At 39.9% G+C, this 22,190-nt stretch overlaps 1 protein-coding gene across 8 annotated transcripts; it reads left to right on the top strand.

Moving 5' to 3' along the window:
* Window positions 1-774: 774 nt before the first annotated feature.
* LOC112422994 (zinc finger protein 510) lies at window positions 775-21,623 on the top strand. Of its 8 annotated transcripts, none has more exons than XM_024786773.2 (6): window positions 775-901; window positions 2,693-2,935; window positions 4,097-4,155; window positions 16,108-16,234; window positions 16,528-16,623; window positions 19,176-21,623. In XM_024786773.2, exons 2-6 carry the CDS (start codon window positions 2,869-2,871, stop codon window positions 20,780-20,782), a joined length of 1,956 nt encoding a protein of 651 aa, XP_024642541.2. In that variant the 5' UTR covers window positions 775-901; window positions 2,693-2,868; the 3' UTR covers window positions 20,783-21,623. The 8 variants fall into 8 exon arrangements, with proteins under 8 accessions (XP_024642541.2, XP_024642540.2, XP_024642538.2 ...); XM_024786772.2 differs by having other exon boundaries at window positions 2,693-2,938; window positions 19,179-21,623; XM_024786770.2 differs by having other exon boundaries at window positions 2,693-2,938.
* Window positions 21,624-22,190: the final 567 nt, after the last annotated feature.

Here is a 22,190-nt window from a genome sequence, read left to right as displayed (position 1 = left end):
CTCCCGAGCAGCCAGGACTACAAGTGCCGCCACCTCGCCCATCTAGTTTTTTGTATGTTTTTAGTAGAGACGGGGTTTCACCGTGTTAGCCAGGATGGTCTTGATTCTAATTATTTTTTTAAAAGAACTTACAAACGGGCTGGGCGGGTAGGTCACGCCTGTATACCCAGCACTTTGGGAAGCCGAGGCAGGCGGATCACTTGAGGTCTGTTGTTCGAGACCAGCCTGGCTAACATGGTGAAACCCCGTCTCTACTAAAAATACAAAAATCAGCTGGGTGTGGTGGCGGCGCCTGTAGTCCCAGCTACTTGGGAGGCTGAGGCAGGGGAATCGCTCGAACCCGAGAGGCGGAGGTTGCAGTGAGCCGAGATCGCGCCACTGCACTCCAGCCTGGCGACAGAGCGAGACTCCGTCTCAAAAAAAAATAAAAATCAAAAACTTACAAGCATAATACAATCCTAAACACTTAAATATACATCTCTTTATGAATAAGCAAGATTACCTACATAATCCTAATGTTGCCACAATTAATTCTAATTTCCAGTCCGTATACAAATTTTCCAATTGTTTTCAAACGTCTTCCGCAGCTCTCGCTTTCTGCAACCACACGCTGCATTTGCTGTTATGTCCTCAAGTCTAACACACAACCTCTGGAGCTCTGACAGAACCCGGGCTCCAGTTATCAGGACCGTCCATGTTATTTCTCCTTAAATCTCGGGGGAAAAACAAAAACAAAAAACACCGAGAGCTGGCGCCGTACTTCCTGTCAAACTTAGGTTAGGGGTTACCGCGCAGCATGCTGGGAACGGATATCCTGCGTTTTCGTCTGCGCCTGTGCAGTCGCCTCACTTTCCGGTTTCCACCTCTCGTTGTTTGCGGGTGCGGAGGGTTCGCAACTCAGGTGAGAGCGCCGGCCCCCCGCACGGATTGCGGACCTGCAGGCAGGGATGGGCTAGTGTCCAGGGGGCGGGAACGCGATGTCCGGGAACTCCCCAAAAGCTGGCCCTCCGTTCCCTGTGCCCGGGGCGGCCCGGGACCCCAGCCTGAGAAGGGCCGGTGGGGGAGGGCTCCGGGGACTTTAGGTGGGGCTGGGTCCTTGTTGGATGATGCTCGGTGCGGGCCGAGGTGTGGGTGCCAGAATGCAGCCAGGCGTCGGAAAACGAGGCGCTGGCTGCAGGAGGAAAATGGATTTATTGTATTGACCCTGAACCTGCCACAAAGCGCGTATGGTCCCTGGGTCTGCGGTGAGAGCCCGAGCCTAGGAGCTAGAAGGACCTGGTGAACTTTGGCTTTGTCACTGGAGCGTTTGAAAATGAGGATATTAGTAAAAACTGCTTTGTGTCGTTCAGAGATAAGCCATCAGCCGGAAAGCATTTAGCTCAGCGCTAGTTACTAAGCAGCATGTAAATGTTGATTCCCGTTATATTTGGAAGACACTTCGTTCTTTCCATGTAGTATTTCATTTAATTCTCACAACCACACTATTTATATCATTAAAAATGAAGGAGGGGTGAAATGGCAGAGCCAGGCTCACAAAGGATGAGGGAACTAGGATGTCAACACATATACACTTTACTCCCCGAATCAGGCTGTTTGTAGTGACCCACCTACCTAACCCAGCATTGCAGTCTTCACAGCATTAGGTGAGTGACTTGTCCCCAAAACCCCAGGACAATGATTGTGAGGTCAGCGTGGACAGAATCCTACTATGTGGCAAGTGTATTTATTATGGGGTTTCTGGGATGTCTCCAGAGCCTCTGGGTTAGACTGAGGCTTCTGCCACCTCCTGTGCGGTCCCTGCTGTCTCTGTCTTTGGAAGTCAGTCTGATATTCTAGGGCAGTGAAGATGAGTCACATATGTAATTTTAAATGCTAAATTAGTAGCTACATGAAAATCTAAAACATGAAATTAATTTTAAGAACCTACTGTGGTTTTCTCAATGTATCCAAAATGTTATTTGGACATGTGGCCCTAGCCACATTTCAAGTGCTCAGTAGTTGATGTGATTGGAGGCTGTAGTCATGGATAGCAGGGTTCTAATGAATGCCAAGAGAATCCGGTTTAAGGCCTTATAGGTCAGTTATTCACCAAGAGGATTTTGCTCCCCAAGGAACTTTGGAAATGTCAGGAGACTTTTTGGCGGGGGATAGCGGGGGACTGAGTTTCGCTCTCTGGCCCAGGCTGCAGTGCAGTGGTGTGATCTCAGCTCACAGCAACCCCCACCTCCCGGGTTCAAGTGATTCTCCTGCCCCAGCCTCCCAGTTTGTAATCTCAGCTGGAATTACAAGCATGCACCACCATGCCCAGCTAATTTTTTTGTATTTTTAGTAGAGGTGGGGTTTCACCATGTTGGCCAGGCTTGTCTTGAACTCCTGAACCCAGGTGAACCACTCGCCTTGGCCTCCCATAGTGCTGGGATTACAGGCGTGAGCCACCATGCCCAGCCTGGAGACATTTTTGATTGTCACAACAGGGAGAAGGGGTGTCCTAATGTCTAGTGCATGTTTAGAAATGCTCCTAAACATCCTAAAATGCACAGGACCGCTCCTTATGTCAGAATTATCCAGCCCAAAATGTAAGTTGTGCTGAGGTGAAGAACACTGCTTTCCATGAAAGTTTCAACTAAAATGAATTCGTTACCCAGGCCTCAGCCCCAGCTTCTCTGGAACAAAGCAGTTCTTTATGTTGCAGGAAGGCGGGAGCCCCAGGAACAGGAGTCCCACCAAAGAACTGCCCTTTGACAGAACAGAGACCTCATCACAAGGGCTTCCGAACAGATGCAGAAGAACCGAGAGAGGAGCAGGTCTTGATTTGCCCAACCGGCAGCAGTTCTTTATCCCCTTGCCCAGAAAGCTCCAGACTTGGTGATGTCGCCACATCCAGAAGCCATCACAGATTGCGTGACACTGGATACTGTGGGCCAACTTGCAGAAGGTGGTAAGCTGGGGTTGGGAGGGATGGGTGACTGTCAGACTGCACAGGAAAAGCCACATTATTGGAGGGCTTTTCTCCATGGTCTGCAAGGAAGGCATAACCAGCCAGGGCTGAGGAAATTGTCTCTAATCCTCCTCCTACAGCCCCCATTTTCTTCATTCTAGCCTCACTCTTTCCAGATTCTGAGTCAGTTTCACACAACATCTATCACATGTAGCATCTAGAGATTTTCTAAGGTTGCCTGTATCCTGAACCTGTAGAATCACAAAAATGATAATACAGGAAAGGATTTCTATTTCTGACTCTTTTAAAACCTTAAGAAGTGTTGAACCTGGGATGAACAGTTTGTCCATGGTCACTCAGGACAGAGCTTGGAGCAAAGCACAGTGCTGTTTGCTCTGTCACAGGTGAGTCACCAGAAGTGTCTTATCGAAAGTCTTTTTGAGAAACTATAAGTTAGAACAGAAAGATTTTAAAATAGTCTGTCTTTCAGCATCTGCTTTTTTTCAGTTTTGTGTTTTCTATTGGTGTAAATAATGTTAACAGAATATTAATGTTAATTCTGTTTTAGTTTTTTGTCAAAGAAGACATACGTTTTAAATAAATCAATAGGAAAATAATCTACAATCACCTGATGAAAAACAGCAAGGGGCCAGGCGTGGTGGCTCACCCCTGCAATCCCAGCATTTTGGGAGGCCAAGGTGGGCAGGCTGCTTTAGGTCAGGAGTTCGAGACCAGCCTAAGCTACATGGCAAAACCCCGTCTCTACAAAAAATACAAAAATTAGCCAGGCGTATTGGTGGGTGCCTTGGTCCTAGCCACTCAGGAGGCTGAGATGGGAGAATTGCGTGAACCCGGGTGGCAGAAGTTGCAGTGAGCTGAGATCACACCACTGCACTCCAGCCTGGGCAACAGAGCCAGATCCTGTCTCAAAAAAAAAAAAGAAAAAAAAAGAAAAATCAGCAAGGGTTCATCCACATGATCATATTAAAGATGCACATATTCAGGAGGTGCTTTCTCTGTAGTGCTTCCTGTCCCTTCTCAAGGGTCAAAGGAACATGTTTTGTAGAGAGGTCTTTTTCCCCACCTCGTGTGATGACATTGGTAGGCAGGTAAGATAGAGGCTGCCCAGATATCTCATGACTCCTTCCTCACCCCCAGGTTATCCTTTACGGTTCTCCACACTCTTTCAGGAGCAGCAGAAAATGAACATATCTCAGGTGAGTTATTTGCTAACACCTTTTTCATCATGGAATTCATAGATGTTTAAGGGTCCACATATTAATACGGAAATGTAGAAATGGATCAAAATCATTCCAGGAATGTATAGAAAAGCAGGGCAGTAGCACAGCAGAATTGGCATGTGGAAAGATGCAGGTCTCCTGATGTTACAGATTTTCCAAAATGGAACTGCAGTTTTCATTCTTTCTGATAGCCATGGCAGAGAGTCAGACAGACAATATTTGTTTACAGATTTGCATTGATGAGAAGCTTAAACCAGGCTGATTCCTCATGGAATCTAAAGTTATCAAAGTCAGGAAAAATGTCTTTGTTGGTCTTCACGTAAGTGTCAGTGCAAATCTTTCTAATAACAGCCTTGAAATAAATGCAGTGTATTGCTTCTGCTTTTCCCTCGGTGGAAGTAGAGGGCTTAGTGCCAAACTCGGGCTTTTATTAATACAGTTTTTCAGTTTTTTTATTAATACAGTTTTTCAGGTAACAGAAACAGAGGTTCAGGTAGACAGACTGTCAAAGAAAGGACAGATTGATGGTGTAGGCTCTGTTGATCAGAGGTGGAGAGTTTAAAAGGATTTTTGTCCTGAACAATGGGTAAGGTTTTCATTGTTGCAGTACAGGAGATTACTGCATTTTGAGAGTGGGCTGAACAAGGCATGCAAGGTCCAGTAATAATTTTTGCCCATTGCAATTTGGACTTCCTCTTAGGGAATAATAAGAGAGGGGAGGGAGATAAAGGTTAGAGCCAGACTAGGGGTATTAGTTTGCTAGGGCTGCCATAATAAAGAATCACAGACTGGGTAGATTAAACAGCAATTTATTTTCCCACCATTCTGGAGGCCAGAAGTCTGAGATCAAGATGTCAACAGGGGCTGGGGGCAGTGGCTCACGCCTGTAATCCCAGCACTTTGGGAGGCCAAGGCGAGCAGATCACTTGAAGTCAGGAGTTCAAGACCAGCCTGGCCAACATGGTGAAACCCTGTCTCTACTAAAAATATAAAAGTTAGCTGGGTGTAGTGGCAGGCGCCTGTAATCCCAGCTACTCGGGAGGCTGAGGCGGGAGAATTGCTTGAACCTGGGAGGCGGAGGTTGCAGTGAGCTGAGATCATGCTACTATACTCCAGCCTGGGCGACAAAGCGAGACTCCGTCTCAAAAAAGGAAAAAAAGATGTCAACAGGTTTGGTTCCTTCTGAGAGCTGTGAGGGAAGGACCTTGTTCCATGGCTTAGATGTCTGTCCTCACGTCATCTTTCTCTGTATGAATCTATGTCCAAATTTCCTTTTCCTGTAAGGAATTGAGAAATTGTTCAAACATAGAAAGATACAAAGAAATAATATAATTAATATGTTCCCACCTTCCCAAATTACCAACTATATATATTGTGTTAATTTTTTTTCTCTTTTATATACTTTTTTCCTTTTAAAAACTTAGTTCTTTAACTGAGATGCTTTTTTTTTTTTTTTTTTTTTTTTTTTGAGACGGAGTCTCGCTCTGTCACCCAGGCTGGAGTGCAGTGGCCGGATCTCAGCTCACTGCAAGCTCCGCCTCCCGGGTTTACGCCATTCTCCTGCCTCAGCCTCCCGAGTAGCTGGGACTACAGGCGCCGCCACCTCGCCCGGCTAAGTTTTTGTATTTTTAGTAGAGACGGGGTTTCACTGTGTTAGCCAGTATGGTCTCGATCTCCTGACCTCGTGATCCGCCCGTCTCGGCCTCCCAAAGTGCTGGGATTACAGGCTTGAGCCACCGCGCCCGGCCCTGAGATGCAGTTTTAACACCAGTAAAGTGTACTCTGAAGTGTATAACTGGATGAATTTTTACATATGTAAATTCATGTAAGTTAATACCCAGATTAAGATAACACCACTGCTCCCCTCTACAGGGCAGCCACTATTCGGACCTTGTATGTTAGGGAAAAAAGATAAATTCGTTTTTGAATATCGTACCAATAGAATCATACAAAATGTATTCTTTTACAGTTTTCAAGGGAATGTTTTGCTCCGTATCTTAATATTTGCCTTTTATTACTGGGCTGTATTTCATTGTATGAATAGACCATAATTTATTTCCTCATTCTGCTCTTAGTCCAATTTTTCGTTTGTTTTTCCTGTTTAAGGCTATCAGGAATAAGGCTGCTGTGAATATTCTTTTGTGTCTTTTGGTATGTCCTCATTGCTTTTGGGATATACCTAGAAATGGAATTGCTGGTTCATAAATAAACATATGTTCAGCTTTAATACATACTGCAAGTAGCTTGCCTAAGTGGTTGAATCACTTGGCATTCTCACTAGCATTCTGGCTGTACCAGATTCTGAGCAACACTTGTTACTATCAATCTTTTTGTTTTTAGCCATTTTGGTGGCTGTATAGTGTAGTATCTCATCAAAATTTATAATTTGCTTTTCTATGGCTAATACTAATGTTGGGCACCATTGTTTGTGTTTTGACCATTTAGACATCCTTTCCTTTTATGTAATATGTAAAGTACCTATTCAACTCTGTTTTTTTTTTTTTTTTTTTTTTTGAGACGGAGTCTCGCTCTGTCGCCCAGCCCAGGCTGGAGTGCAGTGGCGCGATCTCGGCTCACTGCAAGCTCCGCCTCCCGGGTTCACGCCATTCTCCTGCCTCAGCCTCCCGAGTAGCTGGGACTACAGGCGCCCACAACCGCGCCCGGCTAATTTTTTTTTGTATTTTTAGTAGAGACGGGGTTTCACCGTGGTCTCGATCTCCTGACCTTGTGATCCGCCCGCCTCGGCCTCCCAAAGTGCTGGGATTACAGGCATGAGCCACCGCGCCCGGCCAACTCTGTTTTAATTGGGTTATTTGCTTTTTTTTAAGTAGGAATTATTTCAATATTTTCAGTAAATGTTTTTTTGCTATGTGTGCATTACTGATGTTCTTGGATTCTGTGACGTCCCTATTCATTTTTTAAATAATATCTTTGACAACAAAGTTTTTACGTTTAATAAAGGTCAGAATTGTCTTTTCTTTAATGGCATTTCCTTGTGTATCATATTTGAAAGTTCTTTCCCTACTCTAAGATCATACAGATATTCTCCTATATTGTTACTACATATTTGTTTATTTTAGCTTGATCCACATAGAGTTAGCTTTTGTGTTTGGTGTAACGTGAGTGTCAAGGTTCATATTTCCGTAAGGATATCCAGTTGCTCTAGCACCATTTGTTAGAAAGACCATCCTCTGTCAACTGAATTGCAGCTGTGTCTTTTGTCAGTCAAGTGACTTGTATGCGGGTCTGATGTAGACTGTGTATTTTCTTCCTTTGGTCCAATTATGTTATCTTTTTGCTGGTACTTCACTGTCATAATTACTGTTGCTTTATAGTAAGTCACGAATTTTAGTTAATTTATTTACTGTTTTAGGCCCTTTTCATGTTCATGGAAGTTTTATCAGTTTTCACAGAAAATCCTGATGGAAAGTTTTTCAGAGTAGAGGTGAAGTCTTTCACATCTTTTATTAGATTTATTCCTAGGTATTTGATCTATTTTGATAATAGCACAAATGATACTGCATTTTAAATGTCATTTTCCAGTTTATTGTTGGTTTATTAAAATATGATGGATTTTTTAGTATTGATCTTATACCTAGGCAGTTTATAAAATTCACTCATTCTAATAGCTTATCTGTGGATTCTTTTGCATTTTAAATATGCAAAATTTTTTTTGCAAAAAAGACAATTTTACTTCTTCCTTTACAGTTTTTATATCTTTAATTTATTTTTAGCCTTACTGCTAGGACTTCCAGTAAAATGTATAGTACAAATGGTGATAATAGAAATCCTTGTCTTATACCTCACCTGAGGGGTACTCAGTATTTCACCATTGAGTCTTAATTTAACTACATGTTTTTTGTATATGTCCTTAATTAAAATAAGGAAGTTCCCTCTCTATTTTCAGTTTCCTGAGGTTTTTTTTTTTTTAATCATGCATGAGTATTTTGTCAGATGGCTGTTCTTGCATCTAGTGAGATAATCATATAATTTTATTCCTTTAGTCTGTTAAAGAGGTGAATTATATTGATAGATTTATCAATGTTTAACCAACCTTGCATTCCTGGGATAATTCCCACATGTGCTATCACTTTAATTTATTTCTGGATTCAATTTGTTAATATTTCAATTAATATTTTTGTGTCTACATTCTTTTTTTTTTTTTTTTTTTTTGAGACGGAGTCTCGCTCTGTCGCCCAGGCTGGAGTGCAGTGGCCGGATCTCAGCTCACTACAAGCTCCGCCTCCCGGGTTCACGCCATTCTCGTGCCTCAGCCTCCCGAGTAGCTGGGACTACAGGCGCCCGCCACCTCGCCCGGCTAGTTTTTTTGTATTTTTTAGTAGAGACGGGGTTTCACCGTGTTAGCCAGGATGGTCTTGATCTCCTGACCTCGTGATCCACCCATCTCGGCCTCCCAAAGTGCTGGGATTACAGGCTTGAGCCGCCGCGCCCGGCAGTGTCTACATTAATGGAAAGATACTGGCTTGCAGTTTTTCTGTCATATAATGTCAGGTTTTGGCGTCAACATTATATTCTCAAAAAATGAGTTCGGAAACAGTTACTCATTTTCTGTTCTCTGAACAAGTTTAAGATTGCTGTTATTTCATCCTTAAATGTTTGGAAAAATATACCTGTGAGGTAGTCTAGCCTTGGAGTTTTTCTTGTGCCTAGTTTTTGCTCATGAACTCAGTTTCTTTAATAGGATATAGAAAATCCAAATCATCCTACTTATTCTAGTGTCCTTTATTTTTAAGAGCTTTATGGAGATACAATTCACATACCATATAATTTACACTTTTAAAGTGTACAGTTTTGTGGTTTTTAGTATATTTGTAGAGTTGTGCAGTCATTGCCACAATTGTAGAATGTTTTCATCACTTCAAAAAGAAATTTCTTATCATTTAGCTATCATCCCCCATCCTGACATACACAATCTCAGCCCTAAACAACAACTTATCTATGTTCTATATTCTATATGTTTGGCTCTTCTGGACATTTCTAATAAGCGAAGTCACATAATATGTGATCTTTGTGGCTATTTCTCTTTTTCTTTTTTTTTTTTTTGAAACTGAGTTTTCCTCTTGTCACCCAGCCTAGAGTGCAATGGCACAATCTCGGCTCACTTCAACATCCGCCACCCAGGTTCAAGCAGTTCTGCCTCAGCCTCCCAAGTAGCTGGGATTACAGGCACCCACCGTCATGCCTGGCTAATTTTTCTTTTTTTTTTTTTTTTTTTTTTAGTAGAGATGGGGTATCACCATGTTGGCCAGGCTGGTCTGGAGCTCCTGACCTCAGGTGATCCGCCCACCTCAGCCTCCCAAAGTGCTGGGATTACAGGTGTCAGCCACCACACCTGGCCCTTTATGACTATCCCTTTTACTTGGTATACTGTTTTCAAGGTTCATCCATGTCGTACATATCAGTACATCATTCCTTTTTATGACTGAATAATATTCTATTGTGTGGATATACCATGTTGTTTATTCATTCAGCTGATGAGCATTTGGATTGTTTCTCCCTTTTGACTGTTAGGACTAGTGCTGCTATTAACATTCATGCACAAGTTTTTGTTTGGACACCTGTTTTCTCTTGGGACTAAACCTTAGGAAAGGAACTTTTGACTCATATGGTAACTCTTGATTTATCATTTTTGGTAACTGCCAAACTGTTTTCCACAGTGGCTGCACCATTTTACATTCCCACCAGCAGTGTATTAGGGTTCCACTTTCTCCACTTAAATTATGGACATCCTAGTGGGTGTGAGGTGGTGTGTCATTTGACTGATTTGCATTTCCTTGATTAATGATATTCAACATCTTTTTCACGTGCTTATTGGCTATTTGTTTATCGTCTTTGGAGAAATGTCTATTCAAATCCTTTGCCCATTTTGGATTATGTTTTTTGTTCAGTTATAAGAGTTCTTTATGTATTCTGGCTACTAGATATTAAATGTAGTATTTGTGAATATTTTCTTCTATTCTGTGGGTTCTTTTCACTATCTTGATGGTATCCTTTGCACAAAAGTTTAATTGTGATGAAGTCTAATTTTTATTCTTTGGCATCATATCCAGGAAGCCATTGCCAAATCCAAGGTCATAAAGGTTTACTCCTGATTTCATCTAAGAGTCACGCAGTTAAACTCCTATATGTAGGTCTTTGATCCCTTTTAAGGCCTTTTTTTTTTTTTTTTTTTTTTTTTTTTTTTTGAGACAGAGTCTTGGTCTGTTGCCCCGGCCGGAGTCCAGTGGCATGATCTTGGCTCACTGCAATGTCTGCCTCCCGGGTTCAAGTGATTCTCCCACCTCAGCCTCCCAAATAGCTGAAATTACAGGTGTGCACCACAACGCCTGGGTAATTTTTATATTTTTTTAGTAGAGACAGAGTTTCACCATGTTGACCAGGCTGGTCATGAACTCCTAATCTCAAGTGATCTGCCTGCCTCAGCCTCCCGAAGTGCTGGGATTACGGGTGTGAGGCACCACACCTGGCTATTTTGAGGCAATTTTAAATATACGGTATAAGGTAGGAGTCCAACTTCATTCTTTTGATGAGATTCAATTATCCCAGCATCATCTGTTGAAAACTATTTTTTTCCTAATAAATGATCAATGTATGGGTTTATTTCTGGGCTCTCAGTGCTATTCTGTGGATCTGTATATCTGTATTTATGCCAGTACCACACTCTCTTGATTACTGCTTTATAATAAGTCTTTAAATCAGGAAATGTAATCCCTCCAATTTTTTTTTTTTTCTAGATTGTTTTGACTATTCAGAGTCCCTTGCAATTTCATATAAATTGTAGGTTCAACATTTCTGCAGAAAGTTCATTAGGATTTTGATATAGATTTCACTGAATCTGTAGATCACTTTAGGGAGTATTGTCATCTTAACAGTATTACATTTTCCAATTCATGAACACAAGGTGTCTTGCCATTTATTTGGGTCTTCTGATTTCTTTTAGCAATGTTTTCTAGTTGTTCACGTATAAGTCATGTACCTTCTTGGTTAAATTTATTCCTATTTTATTATTTTTTGTTCTGTTATAAATGGAATTATTTTCTTTTTTATTATTCATTGCTAGTATTTAGAGAGATAAATGATTCTTGTGTGTTCATCTGGTATCCTACAATTTTGCTGAATTCATTTATTGGTTCTAGTAGTTTTTTGTGGATTCCTTAGTCTTTTCCATATGTTAAATCTCATGGTCTATGAGAATAGAGATAGTTTTACTTTTTTTCTTTCAAATTTGGATGCAGTTTTTAAAATTTGTCTCGCCTATTTCCTCTAGCTAGAACTTCCAGTATAATAAATAGAAATGATGAAAGCTGGCATCCCTGTCTTATTCCTGATATTTGGAAGAAACCTTCCTGTTTTTTAGCCTAGTGTATTATGTTAGCTGTAGTTTTTCAGAAGTGCTTTCTATTGTGTAGCAGCAGTTCTATTCTAGTCCTACTATGTTAAATGTTTGTTTTTTAATCATGTTTTTGTCAAATGCTTTTTCTGCATCAGTTGAGATGATCATGTGATTTGTTTTCTTTATTTTATTATTGTGATATATTACACTGATTTATTTTCTTATGGTGAGCCACCTTGCATTCCTGGAAATAAATTGTACTTGGTCATGGTGTATAGTACTTTTTATTTGTTGCAAGATTTGGTTTGCTAGTATTTTGTTGAAAACTTCTGCACACATATTCAGAAGGAATATTGATCATAGTTTTTGGGTGATTTCTTTATCTGGCTTTGGTTCAAGGTAACTCATAGAATGAGGAAATGTTCACTCATCTATTTTTGGAAGAATTAGAGAAGGATTGGTATTAGTTTTTCTTTAAATGTTTGGTAGACTTCAGCAAACATTTAAAGACTGACAGTTGGTCTTGAACCTTTCTTTGTTGGGAGGATTTGGATTACTGATTCAGCCTTATATCAGTCTGTTCAGATGTTCTGTTTCTTTTTTAGTTCATTGTGGTGGTTTGTGTGTTTCTAGGAATTTGTCCACTTCATCTAGGTTATGTAATTTGTTGCTGTACAGTTCACTGTATTCTTTTATTGTCTTTTTTATTTTTGTAAGGTTAGTAGTAAGGTCCCCACCTCATTTAGTTCCTTAAAGTGTACAATTAGCATATTGATTTGGGATCATTTTTAATATAGGTGTTACTGCTATAGATTTCACACTTAGCACTGCTTTAGCTGCAGCTCATGCATTTTGGTATTTTGTGTATTCATTGTGAGTAATCTCAATGTATTTTCTAGTTTCTGGGTTTTGGGTTTTTTGTTGTTTTGTTTTGTTTTTTGTTTTTTTGAGACGGAGTCTCGCTCTGTCACCCAGGCTGAAGTGCAGTGGTGCCATCTCGGCTCACTGCAGCCTCCGCCTCCCGGGTTCAAGCAATTCTCCTGCCTCAGACACCCGAGTAGCTGGGCTTATGGGCATGCACCACCATACCTGGCTAATTTTTCTATTTTTAGTAGAGACACGGTTTCACCACGTTGGCTAGGCTGGTCTCAAACTCCTGACCTCAAGTGATCTGCCTGCCTCAGCCTCCCAAAGTGCTGGAATTATAGGCATGAGCCACTGTGCCTGGTCTAATTTCTCTTTTGATTTTTCCTTTCATCCTGTAACAAGGTGAAAATAACCCTATGTGTACGGCCCCCAGGGACTTCACACACTCAGACTAGTATACATTTACCTTTAGCAAATGAGCACATCCTGATTCTCCCTGCAGGTGCCTATCTGTCTCCTAATAGTTTGAAAAAAAAGATGATAATTTTCTGTTTGCCCAGGTATGTTCTTCTAAGGACATTAGCGTTGCTTTTATCAGCTCTCTACATCTCGAAGCTAAGATCTAAAGCTACGCTGTATGATTGTAATTTTTTGTAATTTAGTGAGATAGACTTTTTTTTTTTTTTTGATGTGCAAAGGACACCAGAGAATTATTTTATGCAGAGGTTATCCTGTATATGTCATTCACGTTGGTTAATTATGTCTTTTCAATCTTCTGTATCAGTGGTCAGAAAACTTTTTCTGTAAATGTCAGATAGTAGGCTTTGTGAGAGATACAGTCTCTGTTGCATCTGCCAGACTCTGCAGCTGTAGTGTTAAGCAGCCATCAATAATGCATAAACAAATGAATGTGGCTGTGTTCCAAGAAAACTTTATTTACAAAAAAAAAATTGGTAGTGGTGGTATTTTTCATTTACCAAAAAAAAAAAAAAAAAAACAGTAGTGGTGAGCTGAGCTGGATTTGACCTTTGTGCTGTAGTTCACTGACTTCTGTTCTATATCCCTGTTGGTTTTTCTTAATCTGCTTTTCTATAAGTTACTGGGAGAGTTACATTAAAATCACTAATTAAAATTGTAGATTGGTATCTCATTTCTGTCATCTTTTGTTTATATACGGTCAGTTCTCATTATTCTCAGTAGTAATGTTCCAAAAAGTCACTACAAACACTGAACTAATAAATACTGAACCATTGCTCAGAGGAGAAATACAGGGTTAAGCCTCTGGTCACATTTTTGTCAACCAGTCAGGACATAATCTTTTTGTGTGTCTTTCTGCATAAAGACACCTTATTTAATATTGTTGATTTATAAAGATCAAATTAATGGCCAACACCATACCTAATGCCTGAATGAATCGTATCTAACATAGATGTTTTCTCCATGAGACATATCACAGGCTTCTTGCACATAGGCACACTAGACAGCACGTAACTGCTATACATATGGGCCATTTAAAAAGTGAAATCATTGGCCGGGCGCGGTGGCTCACATCTGTAATCCCAGCACTTTGGGAGGCTGAGGCGGGCGGATCACAAGGTCAGGAGATCAAGACCATCCTGGCCAACATGGTGAAACCCCATCTCTACTAAAAATTTAAAAAATTACCTGGGCAGGGTGGCACGTGCCTGTAGTCCCAGCTACTCAGGAGGCTGAAGCAGGAGAATTTCTTGAACCTGGCAGGCGGAGGTTGCAGTGAGCTAAGATCGCATCACCACACTCCAGCCTGGGAACAGAGTGAGACTCCATCTCAAAAAAAAAAAAAAAAAAAAAAAAGTCGTCGTCAAGAAAAAGCACAAAAATGCAGTAAATATGGCACTAAATAGACTGAGAAATGGACACTTATTTACATTATCAGAGCTGAAACAAGAAAGCAGAAGATCACCTTGTTCAGCCTCATCTGGGAACATGTATGTCAGGCAATTCAAATTTTTTACCTTCCTGTACATGTCCACAAATGACTGCAAAATAACTGCAAGCGTTGATTTTGAGGTTGCAAATAATTTTAGTATGTGAATTTACAAATATGCGAATAATGAGAAATGCTATTTGGAAGCTATGTTTGCCAGGTGCATAGCAATTTCGATTTGTTGTATCTTCTATTGAAAGGACTGTTTTATCATTACAAATTGTTACTCAGTTTTGTTGTTGTTGTTGTTGTTGTTTTGAGACAAGAATCTCACTCTGTCACCCAGGCTAGAGTGCAGTGGAGCAATCTCAGCCCTCTGCAACCTCCACCTCCCAGGTCCAAACGATTCTCCTGCCTCAGCCTCCTGACTAGCTGGGATTACAGGCACTCACCACCACGCCCGGCTAACTTTTGTATTTTTAATAGAGATAGGGTTTCACCATGTTGGTCAGGCTGGTCTCGAACTCCTGACCTCATGATCCACCTGCTTCGGCCTCCCAAAGTGCTAGGATTACAGGCATGAGTCACCACACCCGGCCCGTTACTCATTTTTTATACCTCTTTCTTACCTTAAAATCTGTGTATGATAATAATGCAGTCATGTCAACTATCTTTCGGTTTTGATTATATGGTATATCTTTTTCCATCCTTTTACTTCCAATCTACATAATTCCTATATATATAAAATATGTTTCCTTTGTTGTTGTATTATACTTTCTTTATCTTTCCTATAATACGATTATTTAGTCCAGAGGTTGGTAATTTTTTTTCTATAAAGGCAAGTAATAAATATTTTCAGTTTTGACAATCATAAGGTCTCTGATGGAATTTCTCAGTGCTATTTCAGCACAAAAACAGCCATAAACAATGCAACATGATTGGGTGTGCCTGTGTGCCAACTGACTTTAAAAAGTAGCAAGTGGCCAGGTACAGTGACTCACACTTATAATCCCAGAGCTTTTGGAGGCCAAGGTGGGAGGATCACTTGAGGCCAGGAGTTCAAGATTAGCCTAGGCAACATATCAAGACCCTGTCTCTACCACACATGCACAAAAAACTGGCAAGCCAGATTTGGCCCAAAGGCCATAATTTGCTGACTCCTGCCCTGATGTGTGCCCAGGGTAGTCTGTTGGGATGGAATAAAAATAGTAGGAAGTTTATTTACATTTTTTGGCTACAAAAACAAGAATTAAAACAAAAGCTTTACTAATGTATCTATTTATAGTGTATGTATATAACTCATAAATATATACAGATCATTTATAAACATTTTCTTTGAGACAAAGTCTTGCTCTGTCACCAAGGCTGGTATACAGTGGTGTGATCATGGCTCACTGCAGCCTCAGCCTCCTGGGTTCAAGCAATCCTCCTGCCTCAGCCTCCCAAGTAGCTGGGACTACAGGCACATACCACCATACCTGGCTAATTTTTTAAGTTTTTTGTAGAGACAGGGCCTTGTTGTGTTGCCCAGTCTGGTCTTGAACTCCTGGGCTCAAGCAGTCCTCCCACCTTGGCCTCCCAAAGTGCTGGGATTTCAGGCATGAGCTACTGCACCTCTCCTATAAAAACTTTTACCAGTGTAATACCTTCAAAGTATAAGATAAAATTAGATTCAAAATAGGCATCCTTTATATTCGTTCAAGCTTTTTAGAGTTAAACATGATAAGAATTGTTTTCATGGGTATTTTCTACGTCATCTAATTCTGAACTCTTCAGATTGAATAGAAATGTACTGTTACAGGCGTCAGTGTCATTCAAGGACGTGACTATAGAATTCACCCAGGAGGAGTGGCAGCAAATGGCCCCTGTTCAGAAGAATCTGTACAGAGATGTGATGCTGGAGAACTACAGCAACCTTGTCTCAGTGGGTAAGCATGTAAACATAAGTTACCCTTGTAACTCCTTATAGAAGGTACTTCTTTTTTAAGTGCCAATACATGTGAACAATATACTTAGAGTTTAATGTTATTTAGGCTTTTCATTCAGGATTCCAAAGTAACTATGCCCTGTCGAGGACCAGAAAGAATATGTTGTCAACTCCCAGTGATAAATGCAAAGGAGCACTTTCAGGATACTGCTTCCAAAGCTGTATTTTCTTCCACTTTTGGAGACTAAAATCTCATATATCTGGTCTAAGTCCTCTGTTGTTCCTTATTTACAGGGTACTGCCATTTCAAACCAGAGGTGATCTTCAAGTTGGAGCAAGGAGAAGAGCCTTGGTTCTCAGAGGAGGAATTCTCAAACCAGAGTCACCCAAGTGAGTTACTGAGCAGTAGTAGACATAATTCTGTAGGAGTGGTTAGACTCCAGGTCACTTTAGGGGTGAATACCTGAATATCACAAGACTTTTCTTAGAAAGTCTAAAGGCACAAAAAGCAGCAGTTAAAAGAAAATGATTAATAAAGTTGATTCTATTAAAAGTAAGAAATTTGTTGATAAAATATATTATTCAATGGTGAAAAGACAAGCCACCAACTACCATAATATGTATGTAGTGCAAATAACTTAGAAAGGATATGCTTCCTGAAAATGTAAAGAAATTCTGCAAGTCATTGTGGGAAAAGATGGGCAACCCAATTGAAAAATGGCCAAAAACATTGAACAAGAACTTTTAATATGGCCAGTAAATCTTAGAAAATGTGTTCAATCTCGTTAGTTTTCATGGAGCACAAAATAATATATGAAATGAGATATGAGGTGAAATAACAGATACAAAGCGAGTTTACACATACGGCAATGCCAAGTCTTGGAGAGTATATAGAATGTTAGACACCCTCCACTGACTGAAAATATAAACTGGTAAAACCACTGTGATATCAGGAGGATGTTTTCTTCTTCTTTTTCTTTTTTTTTTTTTTTTCGAGACAGAGTCTTGCTCTGTTGCCCAGGCTGGAGTGCGGTGGCACTATCTCAGCTCACTGCAAGCTCCACCACCCAGGTTTATGTCATTCTCCTGCCTCAGCCTCCCAAGTAGCTGGCACTATAGGCGCCTGCCCCCATGCCCGGCTAATTTTTTGTATTTTTAATAGAGACGGGGTTTCACCATGTTAGCCAGGATGGTCTTGATCTCCTGGCCTCGTGATCCACCCGCGTCAGCCTCCCGGAGTGCTGGGAATACAGGCATGAGCCACCACGTCCAGCCTCTTTTTAAAAAATTTCCATAGGTGTTTGGGGAACAGGTGTTGGTTACATGAGTAAGTTCTTTAGTGGCGATTTGTGAGATTTTGATGCACCCATCACCCAAGCAGTATACACTGAACCCAATTTGTAGTCTTTTTTCCCTCTCCCCCTCCCCACCCTTCCCCCACCCCAAGTCTCCAGAGTCTGTTGTATCATTCTTATGCCTTTGCATCCCACCAGGATGTTTTCTAATCAGGGTATACTTTTGCATGTTGTAGCCAAGTAATTCCTTTTCTAACCGTATGACCAACAAAAAGATACGATTATGTTCTCTGGAATACATAAAAGAATATTAATGGCAGTATTGTTTATGTTTGGCAAAAATTGTGCTCATCAACAGTAGAATGGAGAAACAGTTGTATTCTTTAAGGAAAAATTATACAGCCACATAAAATCTTGTACACTGATTACAAACATGATATTAACCAAAAGAAAACAAAAAATAGGCATATATAGTTATATTTATGTAAAGGTCAGAAGCAGGCAAAATTCAACTACATTTTTAGGAATTCATATATTGGTGATAAAACTGAAAAAAATCAAAGAAATGATTACATAAATATTAGGAGAGTGGTGAATTCTAAACATAGAGAAGTTATAACCAAGCAGAGGTACACAGGGATTTTTGCAGAGCCATTTGTGTTTCATAACATGGTTTCTGATTCCATGAGTGTTCACTTAATACTATTAAGTTGTACATGAAAGTTTTATGCAGATATATATTGTTTCATGCTTAATAAAATCTTAAGAGGTAAGCGAGAAGTGGCAGATGATATTTGCAATATGACCTGTCAAGGATAGGCATTTAGAATGCATAAAAATCCAGACGTCTCTTAAATGTCATTTTCACAGTAAAACTTTCTATGATACCCTATTTAAAATTGTACCCCTCATGTCAGATTGAAATGTGAAAACTTAGGATGGGATGATCAGGTTCACTTAGCGCTTAGTTCTGATGGAATACATCAATGCCATGACAGCCAGAATGGAGTAGTGCATCTAAGTTAGTTGCAAGAATGCATTTTAATTTCAACAATTTTATACTTGCTATGAATCACAACCATAAGATGGGTTAGAGCTGTAAACTTTTTCATTTAATCATAAAGGAGTTGGTGCTGTTATAAATTTAATTTGATGTTGAATTGAGGGATATCAAATTGTAAGAATGTAGACAGTAGACTATTCTAACCATTATAATCTAGATAATGTCAAGACCTAGACTGTAACTTACTTTCAACTGTAATTTACTTTCAACTATTTTCCTTGTTATACTACTTACATTTGGAGTTTCTGTTGTATTTATCCCATTCTCTGTTTTTCCTGCTCCCTAAAATAACTACCCCTATAAAAAGCTTAAGTTTTATTTTATTTTCTTTCCTCTCTCCACCCAGTTAGGAAAATCTTACTAATCACATGCAAAATATGTATTCATTACCAGTTTCCTCTCCCATTTGCACTATAGCAATATTTTTTAAAGGAGGGTGGTCTGAGATACATGTATTTACACACACATACATCTGAATTATTTAATCTTGATAAATCATTAAGTGCAACGTAGGCTGCATGTTGATAAGCCCTACCCACAAAAGATGTAAGAGTCATAAGATGTTTTCAATATTTCTGTTTTAGAAGATTACAGAGGTGATGACCTGATCAAGCAGAACAAGAAAATCAAAGACAAACACTTGCAGCAAGCAATATGTATCAATAATAAAACATCGAGTACAGAGGAAGAGAAAGTTTTGGGGAAACCATTTACTCTGCATGTAGCTGCTGTTGCTCCAACAAAAATGTCCTGCAAATGTGACTCATGGGGTGTGAATTTGCAAAGTATTTCTGAATGTATCACTAATAATAGAAACTATTCAACAAAGAAAATAGGTTGCTGTAATGTATGTGTGAATTCACCTTTCAAAATTAACTTTGAGAAAACTCAGACTGGAGAGAAATTTTATGAACATAATAAAAACACGAAAGCTCTCAATTATAATGAAAATCTTCCCAAGCATGCAAAGTTTCACACTTTGGAGCAAGCTTTTGAATGTAATAAAATTGGAAAAGCCTTTAATGATAAGGCTAACTGTGTTAAACCTAAGAGTCCTCACACAGGAGAAACATCCTCTAAAGATGATGAATTTAGGAAAAATTGTGATAAGAAAACTCTCTTTGACCACAGGAAAACTGGCACAGGGAAGAAACAGCCACATCTTCATCAGTGTGGGAAATCCTTTGAGAAGTCACCTGTGGATGAATATAATAAATTTAACATGGGTATAAAACATTATGAATTAAATTCAAGTGGAAATAATTTCAACAGAAAGGCACACCTCACTGATCCTCAAACAACTGTCACAGAAGAGAACCCATTGGTAAATAGTGACAGAACACAGACTTGGGTTAAATCCTCTGAATGTCATGAAAATAAGAAATCCTACCAGACATCGATTAACAGAGTTCGCCAGAGAAGTCACTCGAAGATAAAACCCTATAAATGTAATGAATGTGGGAAATCCTTCTGTCAGAAAGGACATCTCATTCAACATCAGAGAACTCACACAGGAGAGAAACCATTTGAATGTAGTGAATGTGGAAAAACTTTCTCCCAGAAGTCACACCTCAGTACTCATCAGAGAATTCACACAGCAGAAAAACCCTATAAATGTAATGAATGTGGAAAAACATTTGTCCAGAAGTCAACCCTCAGGGGACATCAAAGAATTCACACAGGAGAAAAACCCTATGAATGTAGTGAATGTGGGAAAACTTTTGTTCAGAAGTCCACCCTCAGAGATCATCACAGAATCCACACAGGGGAGAAATCCTTTCAATGCAATGAATGTGGAAAAACATTTGGCCAGAAGTCAAACCTCAGAATACATCAGAGAACTCACACTGGGGAGAAAACTTACCAGTGTAATGAATGTGAAAAATCCTTCTGGCGAAAAGATCATCTCATTCAACATCAGAAAACTCACACGGGAGAGAAACCATTCAAATGTAATGAATGTGGGAAAACTTTTGCCCGGACATCAACCCTCAGAGTGCATCAAAGAATTCACACTGGGGAGAAACCATTTAAATGTAATGAATGTGGGAAAAAATTTGTCCGGAAAGCAATCCTTAGTGATCATCAGAGAATTCACACAGGGGAGAAACCCTTTCAGTGTAATAAATGTGGGAAAACTTTTGGCCAGAAATCAAACCTCAGAATACATCAAAGGACTCACAGTGGGTAGAAATCTTATGAATGCAGTAAATATGGGAAATTATATATATAAGAAGTCAACCCTAAGCATATACCAGAAAATTCAGGGAGAGGGGAATGCCTACTGATGTAATAACTAGAAAATCCTTTTGACAAAAAGAAGACCCCATTTGATATCAGAGATACACAAAAAACAATTGAGGGTAGTCAATATAAGAAGACAGTCCCAGAAGTAAACCCTCACAGTGAATCAGAATTCACATAGGAAAGAAACGAGATGAAGATCAATGCAGGAAGAATTGTGTCCAAAAGGCAACCTTCCGAGTATATCGAAGAATTCACACAGGCTTCTCTTCTCTTTTCAGAGTACTATGGATAGGCCTGAATGAAGTCATACCCTATTAGATAGCTCCCACACATCACACAGGCTGGTAATCTCTTCACCAGTACCAGTTTCATTTTATTCCGGGCACACAGTCCAAATTTCTCAATATCCTTTTCATCCACGTCGGTCTTTGTGACTGGCTACTAAGATGTGGATGTCCATCCCAGTCTGAAAAATAAGAGACTCCCCTAACAAATTACCAGGGCCCTGTCACAACAAAATGGATATCATTTCTAGGACAAACTTGGTGCCGTGCTTGAATGCAGCATGGTACAAGATAAGTCAGCGTGCCTGAATGAATATATGCAGCAAAATTCTCTTCTGCATCTTTCCCAGTTGAACATGATGTGAGCAAAATGTAAGCTTATACAGTAGTCCCCCCTTATCTGCATTTCCACTTTACGCAATTTCCATTACCCATGGTCAACTGCACTTTAAAGTTATTAAATGGATCCAGAAATAAACAATTCCTACATTTTAAATTGCACCCAATTCTGAGTAGTGTCATGAAGTCTCATACCCTCCTGCTCTCTCTCCCATGTGGGTTATTGAATCATTCCTTAGTCTAGTGTACCCACACTATCTGCCAGTTAGTCACTTGGCATTTTAGTTATCACCTGTCAGGGTATGGCAGTGCTTGTATTCAAGTAACACTTATTTTACTAAATAGTGGCCTCAAATTGCAAGAGCAGTTCTGGCATGTTGTTATAATTATTCCATTTTATTATTAGTTGCTAATCTCGCGCTATGCCTAATTTATAAATTTAACTGTCATAGGCATGTGTATGTATAGGAAAAAAATACAGTATATACAGGGTTCAGTATACCCGTGGTTTCAAACATCCACTTGGGATTCTTGGAGAGCATCCTTTGTGGATAAGTGGGGACTACTGTATTCTGTTGAGCGTTCACATGTTTGAGTCTATTTGTTTCTACACATAATTTAGTTATGTTCTGCTACGAAGGCAGAAAGCTGCTGTGTAAGCCAAGCTTAAGTCAACCAGAGGGCACAAACCTTATCAGGAGGTTATAAAGTCAAGGAGAACCTCAAATA

This window comes from Macaca nemestrina, chromosome 14 (genome assembly GCF_043159975.1).
Source record: "Macaca nemestrina isolate mMacNem1 chromosome 14, mMacNem.hap1, whole genome shotgun sequence".
Taxonomy (NCBI): Eukaryota; Metazoa; Chordata; class Mammalia; order Primates; family Cercopithecidae; genus Macaca; species Macaca nemestrina.
The sequence above is the reverse complement of the archived record's forward strand: the minus strand, read 5'-3'. Positions and strand labels throughout refer to the sequence as shown.

Excerpts from the sequence above, each read along its gene's own strand:
- LOC112422994 (XM_024786770.2), top strand. The coding sequence starts at position 2,869 with ATGTCGCCACATCCAGAAGCCATCACAGATTGCGTGACACTGGATACT. Across the intron at positions 4,156-16,107 it reads AGAAAATGAACATATCTCAG|GCGTCAGTGTCATTCAAGGA; the intron begins GTGAGTTATTTG and ends GTACTGTTACAG. Across the intron at positions 16,624-19,175 it reads CTCAAACCAGAGTCACCCAA|AAGATTACAGAGGTGATGAC; the intron begins GTGAGTTACTGA and ends TTTCTGTTTTAG.